At 35.9% G+C, this 21,907-nt stretch overlaps 1 protein-coding gene across 1 annotated transcript in view; it reads right to left on the bottom strand.

Moving 5' to 3' along the window:
• Positions 1–372: 372 nt before the first annotated feature.
• Positions 373–21,907, bottom strand: part of BTBD8 (BTB domain containing 8) — a 35,912-nt gene continuing 14,377 nt past the window's right edge. The window contains exons 5-17 of the mRNA XM_066325203.1: positions 20,694–20,774; positions 19,539–19,635; positions 18,838–18,926; positions 18,526–18,628; positions 14,273–14,455; positions 13,291–13,428; positions 12,129–12,258; positions 9,515–9,576; positions 7,831–8,464; positions 7,445–7,535; positions 6,750–6,889; positions 3,377–5,713; positions 373–2,046 (exon numbers count right to left, since the gene is read on the bottom strand). Of these exons, the coding sequence (XP_066181300.1) occupies positions 1,577–2,046; positions 3,377–5,713; positions 6,750–6,889; positions 7,445–7,535; positions 7,831–8,464; positions 9,515–9,576; positions 12,129–12,258; positions 13,291–13,428; positions 14,273–14,455; positions 18,526–18,628; positions 18,838–18,926; positions 19,539–19,635; positions 20,694–20,774 (4,555 nt within the window). The 3' untranslated portion in view covers positions 373–1,576. The remainder of the gene's footprint in view (positions 2,047–3,376; positions 5,714–6,749; positions 6,890–7,444; positions 7,536–7,830; positions 8,465–9,514; positions 9,577–12,128; positions 12,259–13,290; positions 13,429–14,272; positions 14,456–18,525; positions 18,629–18,837; positions 18,927–19,538; positions 19,636–20,693; positions 20,775–21,907) is intronic.

Genomic DNA, 21,907 nt, shown 5'->3' with positions numbered 1-21,907 from the left:
CTAGGGCAAGTTTATATTTCCACAGAACTGAGTATCTGACTATGAACAAAAAAAAATTAAGTTTGTCAAGAAAGTTAAGGTGCACTGCTAGAATTGTGCAAAACCTTGCAAAACTGACCATGTTATCAGTGGTTACAGTCAGCTTAAGTTGTGTACTTGGATAGTTTCAATCAGAATAGAATGTTATAGCCTTTTACTCTTACGTGGCACCCACTTCTGAAGGCACTTCTGTTAATGACTAAGAGGAGGTAGAACACTTCCTTTTTAGATTTTAAGCTGTGTGAAAGACAAGCTCTACTGTTTCCATAATGCAGATATTTTAAGAGGATCCAATCTTTGCAGGGAAAAAAACCCCCTGTATGTTTCAGTTCTGACTTGGTAAGAATTACAAGAAGTTTCTCACTCCTTCCTCCCCTGTCAATCAGCAAAGACAATAATCAGTCCTATCCGCACCCAAAGAGAGAAAAGCAGTGAAATGATCTGTACATCCTATTTCACTCTGCATCAAAAGAAAGGTTATGGTGACATATAGTCTCAATTTATAAAAGCTACACTAGAGATAATAATGAAGATGCAAGAATCCTATTACCACTCCCAAAAATGTGGCATCTATGAAAACACACAAAACCAAATTCCTGAGACTCTTGCTACACCTTAGCTTGAGAACATGCAAGTGTAATTAATTAATGCAGGTAAAGAATATAATTCTAGCTAACATCAGACTCAGATGTAACACTGACCACAACTTCAGATTCAGATGTACTTTTGGAGACATGCTGTTTCTTAGAGCAGGAGCAACATTCTTTGAACTCCTTTGAACTCCTTTGAATTCATGCACTATGCCATTTAAAATATTTATTTAGGTATGTGCATTTCCATGAAAGAAACAGTGGTCTTCATACAGCACAGACCTTCTGAAACTTTATATTTGAAGAAAAGGCAATTAAAAAATTTATTGGAAACTTCTAAACAAAACAAACCAAATTACAAAAATTAAATCTGGAAGAAACAGATGAAACAAGCTGCTCATAATTATAAGGACCAAGGCAGATTCAGATTGAAGCATTCTCTTTGAATGTAAGTATGTTTTTCTGTCAGTTAAAGTAGTGTTGGCACACATCACCTTTTGACACAACCGTTCTGAATCTTTATTGTTGTAAAATGAAGTCACCATATAGGAGGTGGGGAAGGAGAGGAATAGTTCTACTACTAGTGCATTCATCTTTTAAATTTTTGATCAATGAGAACATTAAATGTCAAAAAAGAAGATAAAAGAGAGGGTGGAAAACCCAGACTTTTCTTTCATGTCATCTAGTTTTTCTAATAATTCTAGAAAATACATGCTTAAAGTTCATTTTTAGAAAAGACATACATTTAAGTCTTGAAAAATTATTGTACTTGTGATTCAATCTAGATGATAAGTTAACCTCATTTACCTCATTTTATCAGAAAGATTGCCTCAGTATCAAGAACTGCTCATTCTTGACTGATGCAGTATTTCATTATGGTATGGAAACAACTCATCAAAAATAGATTTAGGGAATGGGTTGGAGTTCAGTTGCAAACAGCTGACACCTTAATGATGGGTTTCCAGTTCAAGAATTGTCCATTCCCCTTGAGGGGATGAACAGTCTTCAGATGAAAAGCTTGCCACTGTAATGCTTGCTGAGGAATCGTCAAGTGGAGACATGAGTTCAGTCCACCTACTGAATGTGTCAACTTGTGAGGTACCCTGAGGATTCGAACCATCGCGTGCCAGAAACAGTGTCTGATTGATAAGACATTGTGCTAAGTTAAGGTCTTCAGGAACAGAGTTTTTGAAATCTATATTTGAGTCCTGCTCAGATAACAATTGCCTGAGTAGAGTCCAGTCCTGTTCTGCAAACGGTTGATCTTCAAAATCCATCTCTAGAACTGCTGTTTCTGAATCCATCCTCTGCTCAATTGCTTCTCCAACATCCATCTCATATATTGGAGAAAGGGTTTTTGAAGGCCGATGTTCATACATGCAGGTTTGTGCCATTGTGTCATAATCATCTATGTCTCCTGAAATAATTCACAATACTGTACAATGTAAAAATTGTAGATGATCCTCCCCTCAGGGCTGTGTAGAGCAAAATTTAATTCATTCAGGAAGGACAATCCAATCAGGTTAAAAAAGGGGGGATGGAGGGTTATACAAAATTGACAAAATTTGAGGCATTTATATCCTATATAAAAAACAAAGTATGATTTATAAATTAAGTTAAAGCAGCAATCACCACTGGTAATTAACAATAACCTCCATAATTAAGTTTCTGATACAGAAAATGACAATGTAAATATACACTTAATGCACATGAAATTTCTCATTTACTACATAAATTAAATTTAGACCAGGAGGTGCATAGATGGAATTAGAGAATGATTACTGAATGGTGACTTAAGCTATGTCAGCTTGGAAGAGAATTAAAACCAAAATTGTTTATCCACAGGCTTATTTCTACACTGCATATGCAAGGGCAGCTGCAGGCAAGGGCAAGCAAACTTAAAAAATAGTACAGCTTTTAATGTCTTCTTGTTCTGTGGTCTGGCTGAACACTGATCATCATCAGTGTTTCATTACTCTCGAATACACAATAGTTGTAATCAACACTATTGTATATTTTTGATGGGATAAACAGACTGAATTATTGATATAAAGAAGACAAAACACAAAACTAGACAAGTATTCATCTAGCTACATGAAACAAGTTAGAACTTTTTTGTATATAAGCATCAGTTCTAAGTATAATCTCTCTTTTAGGAAATAAGCTTTTACTGGTAAAATTTAGAATTTTAGACATCTCATAAGCTCTAAAGCAGAGTTCAAACCTACTCCCACTGGTGTATATGGCAAATATTCAGTTATATTCAGTGGGAGAATGATCCAAATTTGTATATAATATATAAATAAATAAATTACAACAATAATGCATATAGCTGTTCAGGTAAACAGTTCAGTGCGCTTTAGTTATTACTTTAGTTATTGCACATCCCATTCAGACATACTATATGTGTCAAGCAGACAAAACAAATACTAAGATTCCATCAAAAGCTGATGCTGTCAATGTTAGATTGGATCAAAAATAACTGAAGTACAGACAACTGCATCCAATCTTTCTTTTAGCATTACATAAATTCTCTTTTCTTGTAGTCAAGTTTCTCATTGAACAGCAATATTGACGGATATTTCAAACAGACAAGCATTCTCTACCCAAGCGAAATACTTAAAAATATTTAAATATAGTTTCAGCCGAAATTACTTCAGTTCAGGATTCAATCCCAGACAAATTGTCAAAGCTTTCCCTATTAATTTGGTTTTGAATGACTGAATGTTTCTATTTCTGTACATTACCTGGAAGTAAATCAGTATTAGCGCATTCAGTAGTTGCTGGTTGACTGTCTCTCACTTGACTTTCCTGAGTCAGCGTCTGATTCTTACTGGCTTCTACAGGTTTTGCAGAGCTGCTCTTTTGCACATCAGAATTAGTTTCTCTTTGCTGAAGATCCAGATGACATGGTCTTTCTTGAGATTTTGCATCATTGTCTAAGTACTTATTGCACTGGTGAAATTCACTAACCACCTCAATCTTCGTATTTACTTGCTGGTTTTCTACTGGAAGTGGACTACCTGCTGAATATACTTTCTCTGAGGAATTTTGTTCAATCATTGAAGCACCTTGATTCTCCTTTCCTGGGATTTCAGTACCGTGAAGATGCAGGAGAGAACTTCCACTTTTATCCAATCTGTTGTCTCTGTCCTTGTGCTGTTTGCCATCCAGGAATCCATCTTCAGTTTCCAATGGGTATCTTGAATAAAATGTCTTTCCATGGTGCTCTTGAGAACCACTGTCAAATACTTCTGAAGGAGTAAGAGAATCTATTGAGTGCTGGCGTGAGGCGTGAGTTTCCACTTTATCGTCAGCTCCTAATTCTTCACATTCATCTACTGAAAGTAAAACAGATCGTTTGAAATTTTTAGTTCTAGAAAACTCCTGACTTGCAGTATCATTTTCTGTTGCATCCTCAAAAGCTAAATTATCAATTCCTTGAAACTGTTGAGTAGGAACATTTGTTGGGGGAAAGTTTACTGCAACATTCTCTGCTTCAGATCTGTCATCTTCTGTTTCATCGGCAGAAGAAGAAACTTGGTCTGCTTCCTGAGTAAACTGTGCATTCCCAAAAGCAGAACTTTTGCTTTCTCTAGTAGTGGTCCGTGAACTCTCTTGATGGGACCAAATTTCAGGTCTTTTTCTTGGTATTTCATCATCACTTGTTGAATTAACACGGAAGAGATCAGAACCCTCTTTTTTCATTTTCACTTCTATTCTTAGGCTGCTATCATAAATTTTTAATTCCTCAGGTGTACTTGTGTCGCTGCTGCTTCTTCCAAGAAAGTCATGACATAACATAGTACTGCATTTAGAAATCCCTCTTTCATTGGATCCCTCATCATCCTGAGAGCCTCCAGCATCATAATCTTCTGATCTTGGTTTTATATCATCAGAGGATGTGGTTGCACTGCCAGTATCTGATTCAGGACTCTCTTTTGGATCTACAGCACCAGTACTCCAATGGTCCACAAAGGGAATTTCTGCATTTTCATGGTTTTCTGGCATTTCCATAGGCTCTATAAGCTCTGTGTAATTAGGTGAATATTTTTCTGTTATTTGTTCTGTGGAACATTCTGAAACATCATCTAAATCTGTTGTAACTGATTTATATTCAGTCAAGGCTGATGTATCACACAAATCATCAGCTGTAAGAAATCCTTCCACATGAATCTGAGGAGATGATGTCTCATCCTCTTTACTGGTTACTTGGGAAAAGCTTGACAAAGAATTTTCACCATAGTTAAGACCTAGCTCAGAGTTTATTTTATCACTCTGTTCGTTACAGACTTTTGTCGCTTTTGAATCTTTCACCAGTTCTCCTAAGACAATAGCCTTTTGATTGGTTTCCTTGGAAAAGTCTGAATATCCATCATTGGAAGACTGTGCATGACAGTGAAATTCAGCTGTATTACCATCATTCTCTGGGTTGTCAATCTTTCTAATTCCAGTCTGCTCTCCACAGATTTGTCTTGTTTCCATGTCATTTCGTAGTGAAACATTCAATTTGTAAGTATTTTCTTCTGCAATTTGAGGAGAAGACTTGGATTGTGTTTCGTATTGCACAGTTTCAGAAGAATCTGGTAATTTTTGTTTATTGGATTGACAAGACTCCAGCAATTTATAGTCACTGCCACCTTCTGTGGCAGGTTTTAGAGATTCATTTGCAGAATAGCATTCATTATTGTCATGAAGCTGACCTGCCACAGCATCAGCCTTGTTTTTCTCAAGTTTCTGTCCTGAACCTCTGTGCTCAGGGGTGTGCACATTCTTCTGGACAACAGGAGAATCACTCCTCGAATGCTTTTGGGCAGAGGACTGAGATTTTAATACAACTGTTTTCTGTTTTGGGTCTTTATTATTTGTAATCTCAGCATTCTTAGCTGAAGCCAGAGTCTTAGGTGTTATTTTTGAAGTGGCTTTTGTTACAGGTGCTTGTGATTGTTTAATGCTCTTCTTCTTGGCTGAAGGATGTTTTTCTGGGAGTGTTGTCTGAACTAGGTGTTGTAACACATTTTTTTCTTCATTATGTTTTGGAGACATTCCTGATTTCAGTGAATTTGGTGATTCCCCCTGAGGTCCTAACAAACAGTAAAAAAGACTATAAAGGTTGTATGTGCCAGTCACAGTGTATTCACCAATTTTTTGTTAATATTTATGTTAAGAAACAAGTTACTCAACTTTTAACATAACTAAGGGGTTTAAGGCTTGTTAAAGGATTAAGATTTGAAATAACAAAGTAGTCAAAAATACCATCTTGGCACCTTTAAACCAGTTCATAGACTATACATACAGGGAGCACTTCAGCCTGTAACTGAAGTAGTCATCCCTGGAGTAGAAAGCAGCAGCTCTCTAATAATGCATACTAACACTACACAGCAGCTTAGCACAGGAAGTGATGAGTACTGTATTCCATTTATAATGTAGAGGAAATGAACAGAGGCAGAAAATAATTACATTAGTTATAATGTGATTAGAATACCAGAGTTAATGTCCCTGCTCAGTCAGAAAATACTGCAGGATCTTTAATGACCACAAATTGACAGAACCTGTGTCTTCTATATCACAGAGCATTTAAGCTAATGTAACTTGAATACTGGAGCTCCATCCTTAGCACTTTGTATCCTTCTAAACCAGTGTTTCCTCTCTGTGTTTTACAGTGTAATTTCTTACTCCCTATCAATAGCTGCTGAAATTGAGTATTTGTTTGGGGGCCAGTATCAGTAGAGCTACTGTGAGGGGGAAATAAGAAAACACCAAGATAGGGAGGCATAAAGCAGTCTGCAGCCCAGAGGCTTATTACAAATACTCAACCTACAGAATTTCTGATGAGCTCAGTCATGGTTCCAAATGCAGAAGTGCAGGGGATCAGCAAATGGAAGACTCTGCAATGCAGATTAAACAAGCAGAAGAAAACACCGACTGGCACTGAAGACTGTCTTTTAAGTATTTTGAAGTTGACACATTAATTTGCATTTTACAGTTTAGGATTGTCACCAAAAGTGAAATATGGAAAAAAACCAGAATTCTCCAGAAGATTTTTCAATGTAGTTGTGCTAAAAACCAAACCTCAAAGCTTTGCATAATAGATCGTTTAACTGCTCTATAAAACTTTACCTTGGTTCTTGGGAGAATTGGTAGGTGTGTTTTGAGTCTTTTGCTGTGCTGCAGAATTCGTACTCACATTCCCTTTTTTCTTTAGAACAGCTTGTACACTTTGCTCATTACACCCTTTTCCTGTTGGTTTTTTTGTCAGACTGCAAAGAAATCATTACATCCATTATTTCCAGGCTTAGATCTAGCAATTTTAAATTATATTTAAACAAGAAATATGTGTTCTAATGTGCACACATATATAAACATTAAAAATGCAACCTAAAAAGTAAACTTTCTGAAAATAAAAATATATTTGTACTTTTAATTTATATACAAACATGTATATATAATGACCCATTTCACAATTTTACTTCAGCTATCTCCTGTCCAGTTTAATCTAAACTATTCCAGAAATGGTAAGTTTACAACACCTTGTGTAGTCATTAACGGTTCCAGTATGCAGAATTCTGAATAACCTATAACAATTTAAAAATTATTAGCATGCAACAGTCCAACACAAAAGCCAAACCAATTCTATCTTTACAGCAACGTTGCCAATAGCTAACTCAAACTGTTTTGCAAATAACATCCTACAGATAACCACTCTCAGAGTAAAAAGAACATACAATGGTAAGGTTAACAGCTCACCTGAAACCTTCCCAAACTCATACACTCATGCACACATCTATAAAGCAGCATATTGCTTTGTAACATACCTGCTTGTTGTGACATTAGCCTCAAGTTCAGTCTTTTTTTTTTTGGTGGTGACTCCATTTGATACCTTCACAGATGCCTTTGTTTTCACTACTGTAAAGTAAATTCAAAGGTAATTACAGGGGGAAATACATTGCACATACGTACTCAAAAAATCCAATATATGAAGATCAGTTATTGAGATCATACATGCTAAAGTAAAATGTTTACTGTTTTAGATGGCTATTAATTGACTATAAAGTCAGTTTATACTCATATACAGGAGAAGAATGTAACTTTTATCAATTTATAGTAGATTGTCTTAAAGCTTCCCTGGCTAGTTTTCAGTGTACAACCAGCCTGAGACAAATCAGAAGAGGACTTTAAAGAAATAATTATAAAAAATTACCAGTCTGTTTTTTCCCTTCCTCTACTGATTTATCCTCTTTAGGTTCCTCTGTCTGTTCACCCACAGTCTGGATATCCATGTTTGAATTTGCTGACTTGCTGGAAGTTGCTGCCACAGTCATCAAGGAGGGAGATTCCTTCCCTGTGGATTTTTTCAATGGCTTTGTTTTGTTCTGCATGCTTGAGGTTACTGTCAGCACTTTAGGTCTGGCACCTGCAATTTTCCCTTCATGATTCTTTAGTCCTTTGCTGCTTCCTGAATTTTTTTGTCCACTTGCAGATGATGTCTTTTCTATATCTTGCTTGGTAAGCATGCTTTCAGCCTTCACATTTCCATTATTTTCTATTTTTGTCTTTATAACAGCTCTAGCCTTTGGCAAAGCAGCTTTTTCCCCAGGTTTGGAATCCTTAGTAATCTTGGAAACTAATTTTTTGCCATCTTTCCCCTTTACATCCTCATGCTTTGAAGTCTTATTAACAGTGTTTCTATTGGTGGATGCATGTCCAGATGCTCCTAATCCATCAGATTTCATTTTATCCTGATTAGTGGAAGAATCTCCCCAGCAATCTTTCTTGCTGTGTTCTGCCCAAGAAGTGTTCCTTATACCAAGAGATGTAGTAGTAGTTTTATTTAGCTAGGAAAAAAAAAAAGGCATCTGAAAAAACACCAAACAAAACATTTTTAACACCAAACTATCCATAATCTGTAGTTTCTGAAACACATCTACTTTTAAAGTAGTACATGAATCTAAAGCAACAAGATTCAATATTGAAATTAAAAAAAAAATACATACACACAGACATATTTTAGCTCAGTCTGCTGTCTTTCAAGAATACTAAAGTACTGCTTTGTGTAGAGGAGACAAATATCTGAGTTTCACTTTTACTTTGGACAAATTACTCTGTGATATTTACTTATATATATTATTAATATCTGCTTAAGTAAGAATTTTTTTGACCTATAAGTGCATATTTTCCAAAATGGAATAAAGACTATGCATTATTACAAACATAAAGCCAAAAATTATTTTACTATGTGTGATGTTTTTAATCATTACCAACAGCATATCCACACAGAAATTCCAACACTGATTCTCCCAGGTAAAGAGGAACTCAAACCTCTTTAAGTTTCTTTTAAGGAGAATTAAGTGCATGAAAGGGAATCTTTGTGATACCAGTGTCAATGTATGCATGACTGTCAAATCATGGGAAACTCGTACTGGTTTTTTACCAATTAGTAATGTAGTTTTGACTGTGAGCTTCGATAGAGGAGTTGTTGAGGGCACGAATAAGTATTTTTCAGAGCAGGGAGTGTAAAAGACTCAGTGTTGTGGTGGCTTGTAATAATAGCAGAGATTCATTAGCTCAGTAGCAAACCATTTGCTCTGGAAACAGATGAGTTTCATTATGTAGCAAGAGAGGAATGTGAGGTTCTGAACACAAATTCCTGCCTTTTATTTGAGCTTATCTGTTTGAAAATGTCGCACAACACAGTCTGAGTCCTAAGATGCTTCTAGTGATCAACATTACTGATTCTGCAGAAACAGTTTACAAGAAAATACAGATTTTTCAAAAACAAGTTGATTAAGCAGTATGGAAAATAAGTATTAATTTAAAACAAATAATGAAAATAGTTTTGTTTGCAATTATCTGAATGTTTTTAATGTTTGGATATAAATGTTTACCTGAGAACTGGTGAATACAGGTTTTTTACCAAGTCTTCGGTCATCACCCTTGTCAAATGCAGCTGTAAAAGGAACAAGCAGTTTCTTCACTGTTTGGCAGGAAAGAAGGGGGACAGAATTCAAGCCAGCCTACTCAGTTAACATCATGTGAAATCAGAAAGCACTTCTTTGGGTGCTGATTTACTCTAGAAAGGCTGATTTTGGTGACATAGCAAATGTTAACTGGAAAGAATATGGTTTTATGTTTGGAACAAAAAATGTGGGATCTGTAATGACATCACATGGCCATAAGCAAGTTACTTAACTCTTCTGTTTCCCCATGTCCATAGTAAGACTTTTGCTTATCCAAGCTCAATTCATTTAAAGCTCAGTGCACTGGGACCTTTGAAAGTGTACAAAATTTACAAAAGATACCTTCAAATTTAGAGTACTGATGGCTTTTAAGTGTATTGTTAATTATAAGGTAATTATTTATACTATATAAAGAAAAGATTAATTACATTACAGTAAATTATATTAGTTTTCAAAATTGGCAAAGCCAAAATACCTAAATGTACACACTAAGGTCATAGTGCCTCTTTAGATAGCATGCAGCGTAATGTCATGAGAATTATCCCTGTGATTGTCATGTGGAGTTTTCAGGCAGTGAATGCCTTTTTTTTTTTTTATCTGATGTACTCTGGGAGGAAAGCAGTTTTCAACAAAGCTTTTAAATCAATTGCACTTGTAGAACACAGAAGGGATATTTATAGACACTGTACAGACCCAGAATCGATAGGTTTCATTTATGTCTGTATTCATATTTCAGCTGGAAAAAAGGTTTTGCAAAAAATATATAAAAAAATTAGGCATTCAGTGCCTCATGTTCTGAGGTACTGTACATGAAAACATCTTTTGTATGTATAATAAAAGCATTCTGCTGAATTCTTACTAAAAATACTAAAAATAATTTTTATATAGGTCTCTAAAAATCCCACAAAAGGTATGCTGAAAATGGCACCCCAGGGATCTGATCCTTTTTCTATCAGTGACTCTGCATATTAATACATACCAATATATTAAGACAAAATCCTTATAAACTTGTGCCTAAGAAAACACAAGACAGGTTGTAAATGAAAAAACCCCACAATATCATCTGTCCTATTTTGGCATTTTTCCTCCTCTGTTATAGCCTTTTAAATCTATATAGGCTAAATTTCTAGAAGAAAAGCCACCACCAGAAATCTTGAAGATGAAAGTTGATCTAAGTTATCCTAGACATATTTCACCTGAGGATTAAAATTTGTCTACCAATATTGTACGATTTCTTTGCCTGTAATGAAAACCAGATAATTCATGCAAACATTTCAGCCTTTTCATATATAAAATGTATGCAACTTCAGTCAGAATTTAACCAAAAAAAAACCAAAACAATTTTTGACAAGATGGAGTTTGGAAAATTAAGACACACCTTGATTTTAAATATTTTTTCCTATTGAAAGCACTAGTGTAAAGTAGCCAAAGCATCATTCACAATAGAGACACGATCATCTTAAAAGTAAACCACCCCAAATCAGAACAACCCACCCTTTTTTCTAAAGCCAACTCCTCAGCTTCTGAAGGATTTTATAATCAAGAAGAAACCCTATCCCTATTTTACAGAGTAGCATGAGATATTATTTGACTACATCCCTAAATCATGCTTAGAAAGACTGTCACTGCATCTTTCAGCATGTATTTATAGAACAAAATTTTCATCTACCTCTAGGCATAAACATTTTTATAACTATTATATCCTTGCTACTGATGTCTTTAACGAAAAGCATATAAAAATGTTCACGTCTCCTTTAAATCAAAAGTGATTTGAATTTAGAGAAGTACTTAACATTCTTTTATTTTGCAACACTGTACTGTCAAAGCTAATATTAAACCATAACCTGAACTCCATCATCAGTTCCACATCCTCAGAATACTCGTGTACTTCAAAACAAAGGAGCATTCAGAACAAAAACTCCTTTTTGTTGGAAGTGCTGTCTGTTAGGATGTTGAGAGCACACCATGCAGCTCCTTAGGGGCTCTCTGCAGCAGCACACACAAGCTCACAATGCCAATCAGCCGAGGAGCCCAGCTATCTGCATTTGCTCACAGTGCACAGGATGAGCATTATGCAAGAGATGAGCAATATTTATACATCATGGAGAAAACGATAAAGGACAGGAACGGAATTCACGGAACGGATAATCTGCTTTGTGCAAATTCAATTCATCCACAGCTCTTATCTCCTTAAAAATGAGGCAGATCAGGTTTTTAATCCTACTGCGGTGTTTTCAGTAATTTAGAGGAGCTGTAAATAAGAACAGAATCCATCTACATGATGGTGGGGGTGGGGGTTTTCTATCATATATATTCCTAAAAAGAAAAGCAGGGAGGACTCTAAACAGAAAATGACTTACTGATTCCCATGTTTGAAACTAGCTAAGCATGCCATCATGCTTCTATTCTAAAACACCACTTCAAAAAACAAACCAGAACAAATTTTCCTTTAATTCATATCAGGCTCCACAATTCTATCTGCATTGCATCCACTAAACAGATATTGCTAAAAAATTCCAATGCCGTTTGATGCCAGACATACCTGCTTGTATTTTCTGTTGATGGTCTGGCCTCATCAGCTTCCAGCCTTCTGTGTGACGAACAGCATAAAAAGACTGAACCAGGAAGACCCAGAGCTTATCACGCAGCGCCTGGATCTTGCACGTAAAACCCTGTGTTCAAGTAACAAATCAGCAGCTGGCGAGGGGCATATTGTCATAGCAACCAGTCATTATTCCTTTCAGAATCTACTTACTCCCTAAGCTAGATCAATGATGTCATCACTTATATTATTTTATAACGGTCTGCTAGATGGAGATGCTGTTTTTGAAGGATTATTGCCCACCACAGTGATTTTTTTCTATAGTTTAAAACCAACAAATTACAGCACTAGTAAACACTACATTGCTCTCATTGCTCTTTTTTTCCTTTTTTTTTTTTTCTTTTTTTATAATGAACCCCATAATAGCTCTTCACTGTCAGCTGTGTCACAACAAGGTCAAATACTCCAGGGAAAAATAATGTATTTGATTAAATTTTCATTGCTTTGGCCAAGTAAATCTATAATAGCACCAGATTGCAGTAATTAATGTTCCATTTACTTTTTTATTCTTTGTCATACTATTTATGAATTGTTCCCAGAATTAGTCAACCACAGCTTAAATGTCATTATTTAGATTGTGTGAATATATATGGTATGTTACACACATGGAGCCTGACACCTCCACACAATCAAAAAAACACATGCTGGATTAAGTGTCAGTCCTTGCTTTAGAGGACAGTTTTAACAAAAGCAAATGTACCTGTGACCTTCACAAAAAGCACGGGAAATATTAGGGATGGAAGAGAATAAGCTCTCTTCCCCTGTAAGTTTTAGGTAATGCAACATTTTGCTTAGTTTTTCTCTTACCACAAATTTAAAGTGATAGTAAAGATCAATAGGGCAGTATTGCCCACAGGACTTACATTTGCAATAATACACAGGAACTTTTTGATTGCCAGGATGGGGTTTCTCTTTAAAGTAAATGAATGCCTACATTTTCTGTACTTCCAAAAGGACACTGGATTTATGCAGATGCTTTTCTGTATGATGCCAGTTGCATGACTGAGCCATCTGAGCTCATACCATATCATCTGATTTGAACCATGACATGAAATTGTACCAGAACAGTTTTTCTACAAACACTGCACACTGAAGAACCTACCATCTCCTTCACATTTGCAGAGTCCAACAACATATCCACTGCTACAAGAAGAAAGCAGCTATTTTCATTATTAATGCTTTTTTCAATTGCATTGGAAATTAGTTCTAGAAGGTCAGGTTTGCTGCTCATTGCCTGTGCCTGAGGAAACAACAAAACGCAGTTGTTTAAAACAAAAGCATGTACTTTGTATGCAAAGGCATTACTGAGCAGAGAGGATCTGCTATCAAGCTGTGCAGGAGGTATTACAAAGAAGCATCTTCTTTTGTACCCATTCCATAACCCCACCCCTCTCCAGGCCTCCAGCAAATTATCCTGAGGCCTCGCTCATTAACAGAAATTTTAGGAACAAGCACACTGTGATGAATTTATAGCCCCATGCAACTCTGGATCCAAAGGCAATTTTTTTTACCATCTGCCTCTATTTTTTTTTTTTTTTCACTCTTCTGTCTATATTAAACAACATATTTCACAGGAGAAATGAACTGACTGGATGACTAGGTAAGTTCTCACCAGAACCTGCAGCATTGCCACATTTGTGCAATTCACAACACAAGTCAGTAGAAGTTTAAGTACACTGCTTATACTCATAATCCTGTAAATCTGGGGCATTATCCCAGGGGTCAGAAAGCTTTTTTGAAGCTTATATCTATACTTTTTGCAACACAGAAACTGTCCCACTAAATCAACTGGAACTTTTGCTTAACTGAAGCATATACCCTGAATGCAGTATTAGCCCTGTGTATCAGAGCATCTACATGCTTTAAAACAAACCTGAAAAAACTCACCCCCCAAAAATCACAGCTCTTCCTGAGTTGTTTTTGGGTTTTTTTAGTTTTGCTTTTTGCTTGTTTGTTTGTTTTTCCCATAGAACTATACTTCAAAGCAAAAGTTGAAACTATTTTGATAATTTAGCCTGAACTTTCCAAAATGTGATATAATTCAATTTATTTGGAAGCATATAAGAACTTCAGGGCTCTTTTACCTGCAACAAAACAGAGAAGCCTTCACTTTGTACTACTTGTAGGAAGTTTGTAACAATAAAGGTTACACATTCCTCATGTAGCCGTGATGCCAAGGCCACAGCTGTCTCTGTCCATTTCACTCGCGGAAGGCTATTGATCAGCCGGTCACTCTCCATCAAACGGAAAGCAGCATTCTTGTGGTTCTTGAAACAGAAACAGAAATTAGCCTGTTGCCAAGCAATTACCTAAAGAATTGCTGATTGTAAAGTAGTGTCTGTCCAGTTAGTGAGCTTTTACACAGGGATCCAATCATGTCATTATTTCCCTCATTTAAATAAAATTTGGGGCTTATAATTCTTAATATTAAATGTGACTTTGAAACTACAGCAGGAAAAGAAATCTCTATTGGTTCTGTTTTGCCTGAAGTTAGGTAGTAAAGTTTTCAATAGCTTTTATTATATTTTTTCAACTGCGTCATTACATACTGCAGTTCTGAAGAAAATAAGGCAAATGTTAGCTGGAGAAGCTGAATAGAGAAAAAGATCGTAGGTCACTGAAAGATGTAATAAGCTCTTGAATAAAATTGTTAAGTTGAGGTTTTAGGTGAGGGTGGATGGCCTAGCATTCAGGATACAGAGAAAACCTTTTTGTAATTATGAATCCTTTTGCTTTGTTTAAAGGAGTCAGACAACAAATATTTGTCTTCCCAGATGGAGTTTTAACTGAACTTGCCCTCTTTATTGTCTAAAGTTTCTCAAAGAAAAGTAACTGTTATGTTTCTAGTTACATTTCAAACATGCAAACAGATTTGCTAATATTTATTATCCTGGCCTGTGTCTTTGGTTCTTCCATGCATTGCATCAGCACAGTACCTGAGGGCAATTTCTATGGGCTAACACACAGCCCTTAGAAAAGAATTTGGAATTTATGGTTATCCCATTAGAATGGCCTCAAAGCTCTATTCAATGTGACTTAGCAGGACATTGATAAATTATGCAGTAACACTTGAAAAAGCAACAATTCAGTTAAATATTTGACACAAAAAACCCTACTGCAAATTCAGATCACAATCACATTTGTCCTATATAAGTTAGAAAGCAGGAAGTACCTTCTTTGTGCATAATATACTTAAAAGATAAAATCCAACCATCCATTGTTAAAATGCATTTTAAAAAATATTTTACTCTTATCTGGGCAAACTTAGTTTGCTTCTCTGCAGATCACGTAAATTAAGAATTACATATATGCTTATGGTTTGATTTTGCTCCCACTGGACTCAATTACAAGCTTTTTGAATTGTCTTGAATTCAACCCCTGTTCAGAAGGCAATAAGCATTGACTCCCATTAGACACTTCCAGTGAAATATAAAATGCCTTCATTGACTTCTAATTAAATCAGCACTTTGTGGAAGTGTTTCTAACTGAATTTTACTAATTTTATTGTACTTTTTTCCTTACATTTTAAAGTGGAGTCCACTATAATTATCTAAAATCCCAGTAATTTTCTTGCATGAAGTTGAGACATCAGAGATAGGCACACATAAAACACCTGGACAGTGCTTTAAATGGCACTCCCATTTTAATGTTTCTGTGTTCATCATTGTGGTTTCCCAGGGATTTTCCCATCAACAATCTCCCTTTTCATTGCAACATTTTTTTCTCTAAAGGGCTGTCGCATTAACTAGGTTTTGCATTTCCAGTATCAGTAAATGAAAGGATCAGCAGAGTTGTACTGTTTAACTGGGTGTAACTGGTAAAAGTTTTACAGCAGAGAACTCTAGCAGCAGAGTAAAAGGACTGTAAATCATACAGTAACCCCTGCAAAATTAATGTCAGACCTTCTCTTCTTCATCCCTCAAGCAAGCTTAAAGCATTTTTTCAGTTTTGAAAAACTCCCCTAGGAATTCCACAAGTTTTTGGAATGGTTTTCTTAAATGCTGAAATGAATGCTCACCAGAACCATTCTCTGGGCAGAAGAGACCTATGCTTTATTATTTAATTTTGTAACTAGATGCTTTCAGACTTCAGTCCATAAAATACCAGTGAATCTTGCAAAGACACACCAACACAAATTTTAAATCATTAATATGGGAACCAAAACCCACTTTAGTCGAAACTGCAAAAACCTTCCAGAGAAGCTGGGTACACAACACAGGCAGTGCCAAGTACCACAGTGCCATGACTGTTCTGCAAATGCTGGCAAGGTAGCACATGTATTTCAACACAAACTGTAACCACAGCATCTTTATATACTAGAATATAAAGTATATATTCTATATATATGCACAGAGAAAGGAAGGCCTAAACATCTATCTTTCAGCTTCCCAATATTGCACAAGGGCCTAGAGAAGAACCTAGAACTGTGTCCACATGTGCTCATAGCTGCAATACACACCTGAGGTAGTTTAGTGGTGGGTGGTGGTTTAACTATAAACAAATGTAGCCAGAATGAACTGATCTGTATCTGAAAATGTTACTTAAAACTCTCCAATTTTACACCATGTATTATATACACATGTATATTCTAAGAACAGCTCAGTATCCTGATATAATATAGTGGCAGAACACCCAGCATCTTGAGATACTGCACATAATCTTGAGGTATTATAGCTGCCATCTTTATTCTGTTAGATTTATGCATTGTGGTAGAAATGTTCAGGTTTATAACTGTGGTTATTCTCAAGCTTCTCTTGATCACAGAATCACAGTTGAGCTGAAAGGTACCCCCACAGATCATGGAGTCCAACTCCTGGCCCTGCACAGGACACCCCAAGAGTCAGACCCTGTGCCTGAGAGCATTGTCCAAACACTTCTTGAACTCTGCCAGACTGGTGCTGTGCCCACTGCCCTGGGGAGCCTGTTCCAGTGCCCAACCACCCTCTGGGGGAAGAATCTTTACCTAATATCCAACTTAAGGGCATGGAGCTCTGAAATCTGTCATTTTGTAGGCTTTCACCTGAATATGCATAGTTGCAGCTGCCATTCCTAGCTGACCTGCTGGCCTCAGCACTTGAAGAACTTCCTCACAGAAGTCCTTAAAAATCCAGGCCCAAGAAGGCTTCACAGTCCTTTCTGCAAGGGGTAGTTCTTGGCCAGAACCATTCAAGAATGCAACTCTTGAACCAGTGCTGTGTTTGACAGTGTGCATGGCCACACCAGAGCTATTTAGCTGGGTAACACAGTAACAGACATGGGGACAAGGACTTCAGCATAAGATATATGAGATGTCACATATTAAATTGTCAGTTGTGTGCTAGAACTGAAGCCATGCTGTGACTGTCACCTGAGCTAGTTAGATTACATTTTGTCTGTGACAATCCACATTACAGCTACATACATAGACAATCATGTTTGGCAGCAGCTCTACAGATTTACCTTTATTTCTACATGCTTTTCATATATCTGTTACAATTCAGTGTATTGACAGGCTGAGTGAGTACTTGTCCAAAGTTCTGTTAACAGGTCTAGTTCAAATCAGTTACTTTAAGTCAGCTCCGAGCACAGTTTTATACAGAAATACAATTAGAAAACACTTAAATTTAAGCAGGTCTAAATTGGAACAATGTAACTGCCACAAAAAATGAAAGCTGAGCTTTTAGGGGACCAGTGTAGTACAGTTATCTGAGAAGTAAAGGATATGGATACTGTACTGCTACTTTATTTTTGTAAAGAGCCTGTCTGTAAACAAATAGCTTGTGATCCCTGATAGCCAGTGACCACCTGAGGTCTGAAAAAAAGTCAATTTTTTCCAAATTAGAAACAGGTAAAGATACAAAGGCAATCAGAAATTATGCATGCCACCATGTAACACAGAAATTGATACAGTCATTTCCTGTTCCTCACTATCCAAGTACATAATCAGAGAATCATAGGATGGCCTGGGTTGAAAGGACCTTACAGGTCCTCTAATCCCAGCCTCCCTGGAGGCAGGGACACTTTCCACTAGACCAGGTTTCTCAGAGCCCCATCCAATCTGGCCTTGAACACTTCCATAATGTTGCATTATGATGTTACAGTTGTGTTTCATAAACATATTTTCTATTATTATGGTGGACTTGGACGTGATGATCACTAGACTGTGTGTCATGAAGCATAACAATGACATTTCACATCAAAATAGTTTTTAAAATTGTTATTTTAATTGGAATTTTTACATAGTATAAATGTACTACAGATTTAAGAGACTGTATTTATTATCTCTTAAATTACATTGTACATCTAAATAAGGAAACAATTTACATTGCTCTATTTTCATACAAAGCACACTACTTACCAAAGAGTTAATCAACATAACAAGACAATTGTTCTGAAGTTCAGTAGGTAAACTGGCAAAGCTTTTCTCTGAAAAACATCTTGCAAAATGTTTTCCTACCCATCTGTTGAAAAGAGAACCATTCTTAGGTAAGGAAGATGAAAAATGTTCTATCTTCACTTGTTAACATAAGTGATACCTCTAAAGTATTGTGAAGAAAAAACGTTTAAAATGTAAACATTTCATGTGCCAAAATAAACCCCATCTTGCAAAATAAAATTATTTCAGCAGAAAGCAGATAAATCAAAACCAGTTTTATTTTATTTTACTTACTTCATGCAAGCAGTATATAGGTTTTCCACTCCCAATGAATGAGCAATAGCCATGCATTCTAGTACAGGTTGTGGTTTGCCAGGAACAGGCTAGAGTTGGAAAATCATCACAATTATTGTACATTTGGATTACAGAAACCATACAGAAGTACGAAATCTCCAGTTCAAAGATTCAGAAGTAATGTCAGCTGCCATGGCACTTGTCTGCCTTTATGTAGTCACCTATTTCCACATGTCAGTAAAGTAGCATTCAGCCTCATGAGCCTAATGCATGAAAATGCTCAACTCTAAGCAGGGGTTTGTTTTTAAACAAATTTTAATTGAACAGACATTTTTTTCTAAATAGATGCCCATGAAACAAGATATGCAAGTATACAGCATTTCCACATGCCCACCAAGAACAGTTACATCTACAATAGCACATATTAGATTATACTAAGTGTAATTTATTACATTGAATTAATCACATGGAATATTGCTTTTAATCAGTTGGGTTTTCCAAATGTCTGTAAACAGATGCTCATAAGTGGATGATAACACAGGCCTCACTCCCACCATCTATCCCAGATTCACACCTGAGAACAGGGATTGTTGACTTCAGCCAACACTTGGCTCACACAGGTCTGACATATCTTGTCACTATGATTTAGTGTTTTGAAATTCTCAGGCTCTATAGCTCACAAAGTAGGAGAAGTGAATTACCTTTTGGAAAAAATTGCAGTAATCTCTTTTCAAAATGTAGATAGCAACTTCTTTTAGTCCATCCAGCCCATACATGTCTGCAATGCCCAACATGCGACTAAAGAGAAAGCAGTAGTGACAGGAATCAAAAAATCCTTGTGATATCTGCCTTTTCCTTACAGGAGAGTTCACAAGCTAACTTCACCTCTTGGTTCAGTCAGAACTTACTGCAGGAGGAGGTTGAGAACCAAGTGTGACACTTGCTAAAGAATCATCTTCAAAACAGAAACATATATTGACCTAGTAATAATCTCCCTTATTAATCAGTAAGCCATTGAGTTCAGCCTGTATAAAAACAGGCCTCAGTCATTAGCTGAGAAACTGTTTAGAAGACTCTCAGTTTCTCTATTTTAAGGATAGCAAATGAAAAAAAAAAATTGTGCCAGCAGAGTTCCAGAATTTTGTGGGGTTTTTCCCAAAAAATACATAAAATGTTACTGGTGGCATTCTTAAAAAGCAGAGTGAACAAATTATTAATTATTTTATATAATAATCAATATAATAATTTTATATATAACTTAATTAGCTAAACATTGATATTGGGACATATTATAAAGAATTGCATATTTTTAGGGAATTGTAGCATTTTAATGTTCATTGGCAGAGCTCATCACCTAATATATAAATGGTTTCAGAGAGTAATTCACAGATTTCAGAATTTACTTCCCTAATACAGGATTATGTATAAACCTGTGATTAAAAACTATCCCGGAAGAAAATGCCAACATGTACATTGGTTCCTATATACCATCTGTCATGATCTAAGACTAACTACTTAGCTTTCTCATCATCTCGTGTGAGTCTTCAAAAATAAATTTAAAATATTAACTTTTATATACTATCACACATTGTATATATTATTCTAAAAACTGAAAGGAAGGTACATAATTGGGAATTATTTTGGTACAGAACATCACATCTCGTCATAGACTAATCCAAAATCAGCTGGCACACCTTTTCTGGTAGCTGTCAAATAAGTAATATCTCTTGAACAGCTTTTTTTTTTTTTTTTTTTTTTTTTTTTTTTAGTTCTTCTTTTGACTTTTAACTGAGAAAATATAGAACAAGCAAACAAGCACAAACTAAAATTAAAAACCAATAGAATTTGACATATACCCAACATCAACTTCATCTGGGAAGTCCAAAATAGCTCCATATATAAAATGCAAGATGACATTCATTTCTGCATGGCTTATTCTGCAAAAAAGAAGAATGAAAAAATACAAATAGAGACATGCCCATAATAAAATGCATCACATTCCTTAGCCAGAGAAAGTTGGCCAGAAAGCTGACACATCGTCCAGCTGCTCTGTGAATGGAAGGCAAATGATCTGATAAAATCAAGTAGTAAGATTTTGCAATGCAAAAGTACCTAAACAGACTACATTTGGGGTGAATTTGGCTACTGGATGGACTTGCTGAAACTTTCTAACACTTTAGATCTTTAAAAATAAGTAATAAGCAGACTAATACTAAAAACTGTATTGTTTACACTGATAATATGGAAGCCAAGCTCTTTACTAGCAATAAGTCAACTATTAAGTAACTATATATTTCAAAATTGTTTTATTATAATTACCCTAGGTCTTTATTTCTGACATGTTTATGTTTTTGCAACACTAAAAATACATTTAGTCGTTTTATTACAATGCTAAGTAGAAATGTTACTCAGAATATTTAGAAAGTCTTTATTCAGATTAAGGAAGCTGGCAGTCCTACACAGCAGTGTTTGCATCCTTTCACAGTCTCAATGCACATCTTAATGCAGAAAGGCTCAGAATGCCTCAATGATGGACATGATCTGAACAACACTTTCTTGTGCTTGTGCACATACCTTTTTGTGGGCAATCTTCAGGACCCACAAGTGCTGTGTATATTAGTGTAAATGGAATACTCATGCAGAGCTAAGACCCTTTAAAACATTAGACATGTTTAAGCAATTGACATTGACGACTAAAAGCAAAGGAAAAACCCCAGTGTTGCAATGTGCAAAGAAGCAAAATCAGCACAGCTGTCTCCCTGTGTAGCAGTACACACAACAGACATAAAGTCAGCAAGAAGGAGTTTCCCCACAGTCTTGACAGCTGTTACCTTAAGAAGAATTTTCATTATTGCAGAGTAAGCCATATGTACTTTATTTATAAATGCTGTAGAACACAGCACAGAAACCAGCACTAAGCAGAAAAGTTAACTGGAAAAGATAAAATTATGCATATGACTCATAATAACAGAAATTATTAGATATTGGCATGAGAATAGTCTCATATAAAGATTCAGTACTTCTCAGGAGAATGCCTCTACTGAGAAATAAGGGTGGAAATTTCTCAACC

Source organism: Sylvia atricapilla, chromosome 9 (genome assembly GCF_009819655.1).
Source record: "Sylvia atricapilla isolate bSylAtr1 chromosome 9, bSylAtr1.pri, whole genome shotgun sequence".
NCBI classification, from domain to species: Eukaryota; Metazoa; Chordata; class Aves; order Passeriformes; family Sylviidae; genus Sylvia; species Sylvia atricapilla.
The sequence above is the reverse complement of the archived record's forward strand: the minus strand, read 5'-3'. Positions and strand labels throughout refer to the sequence as shown.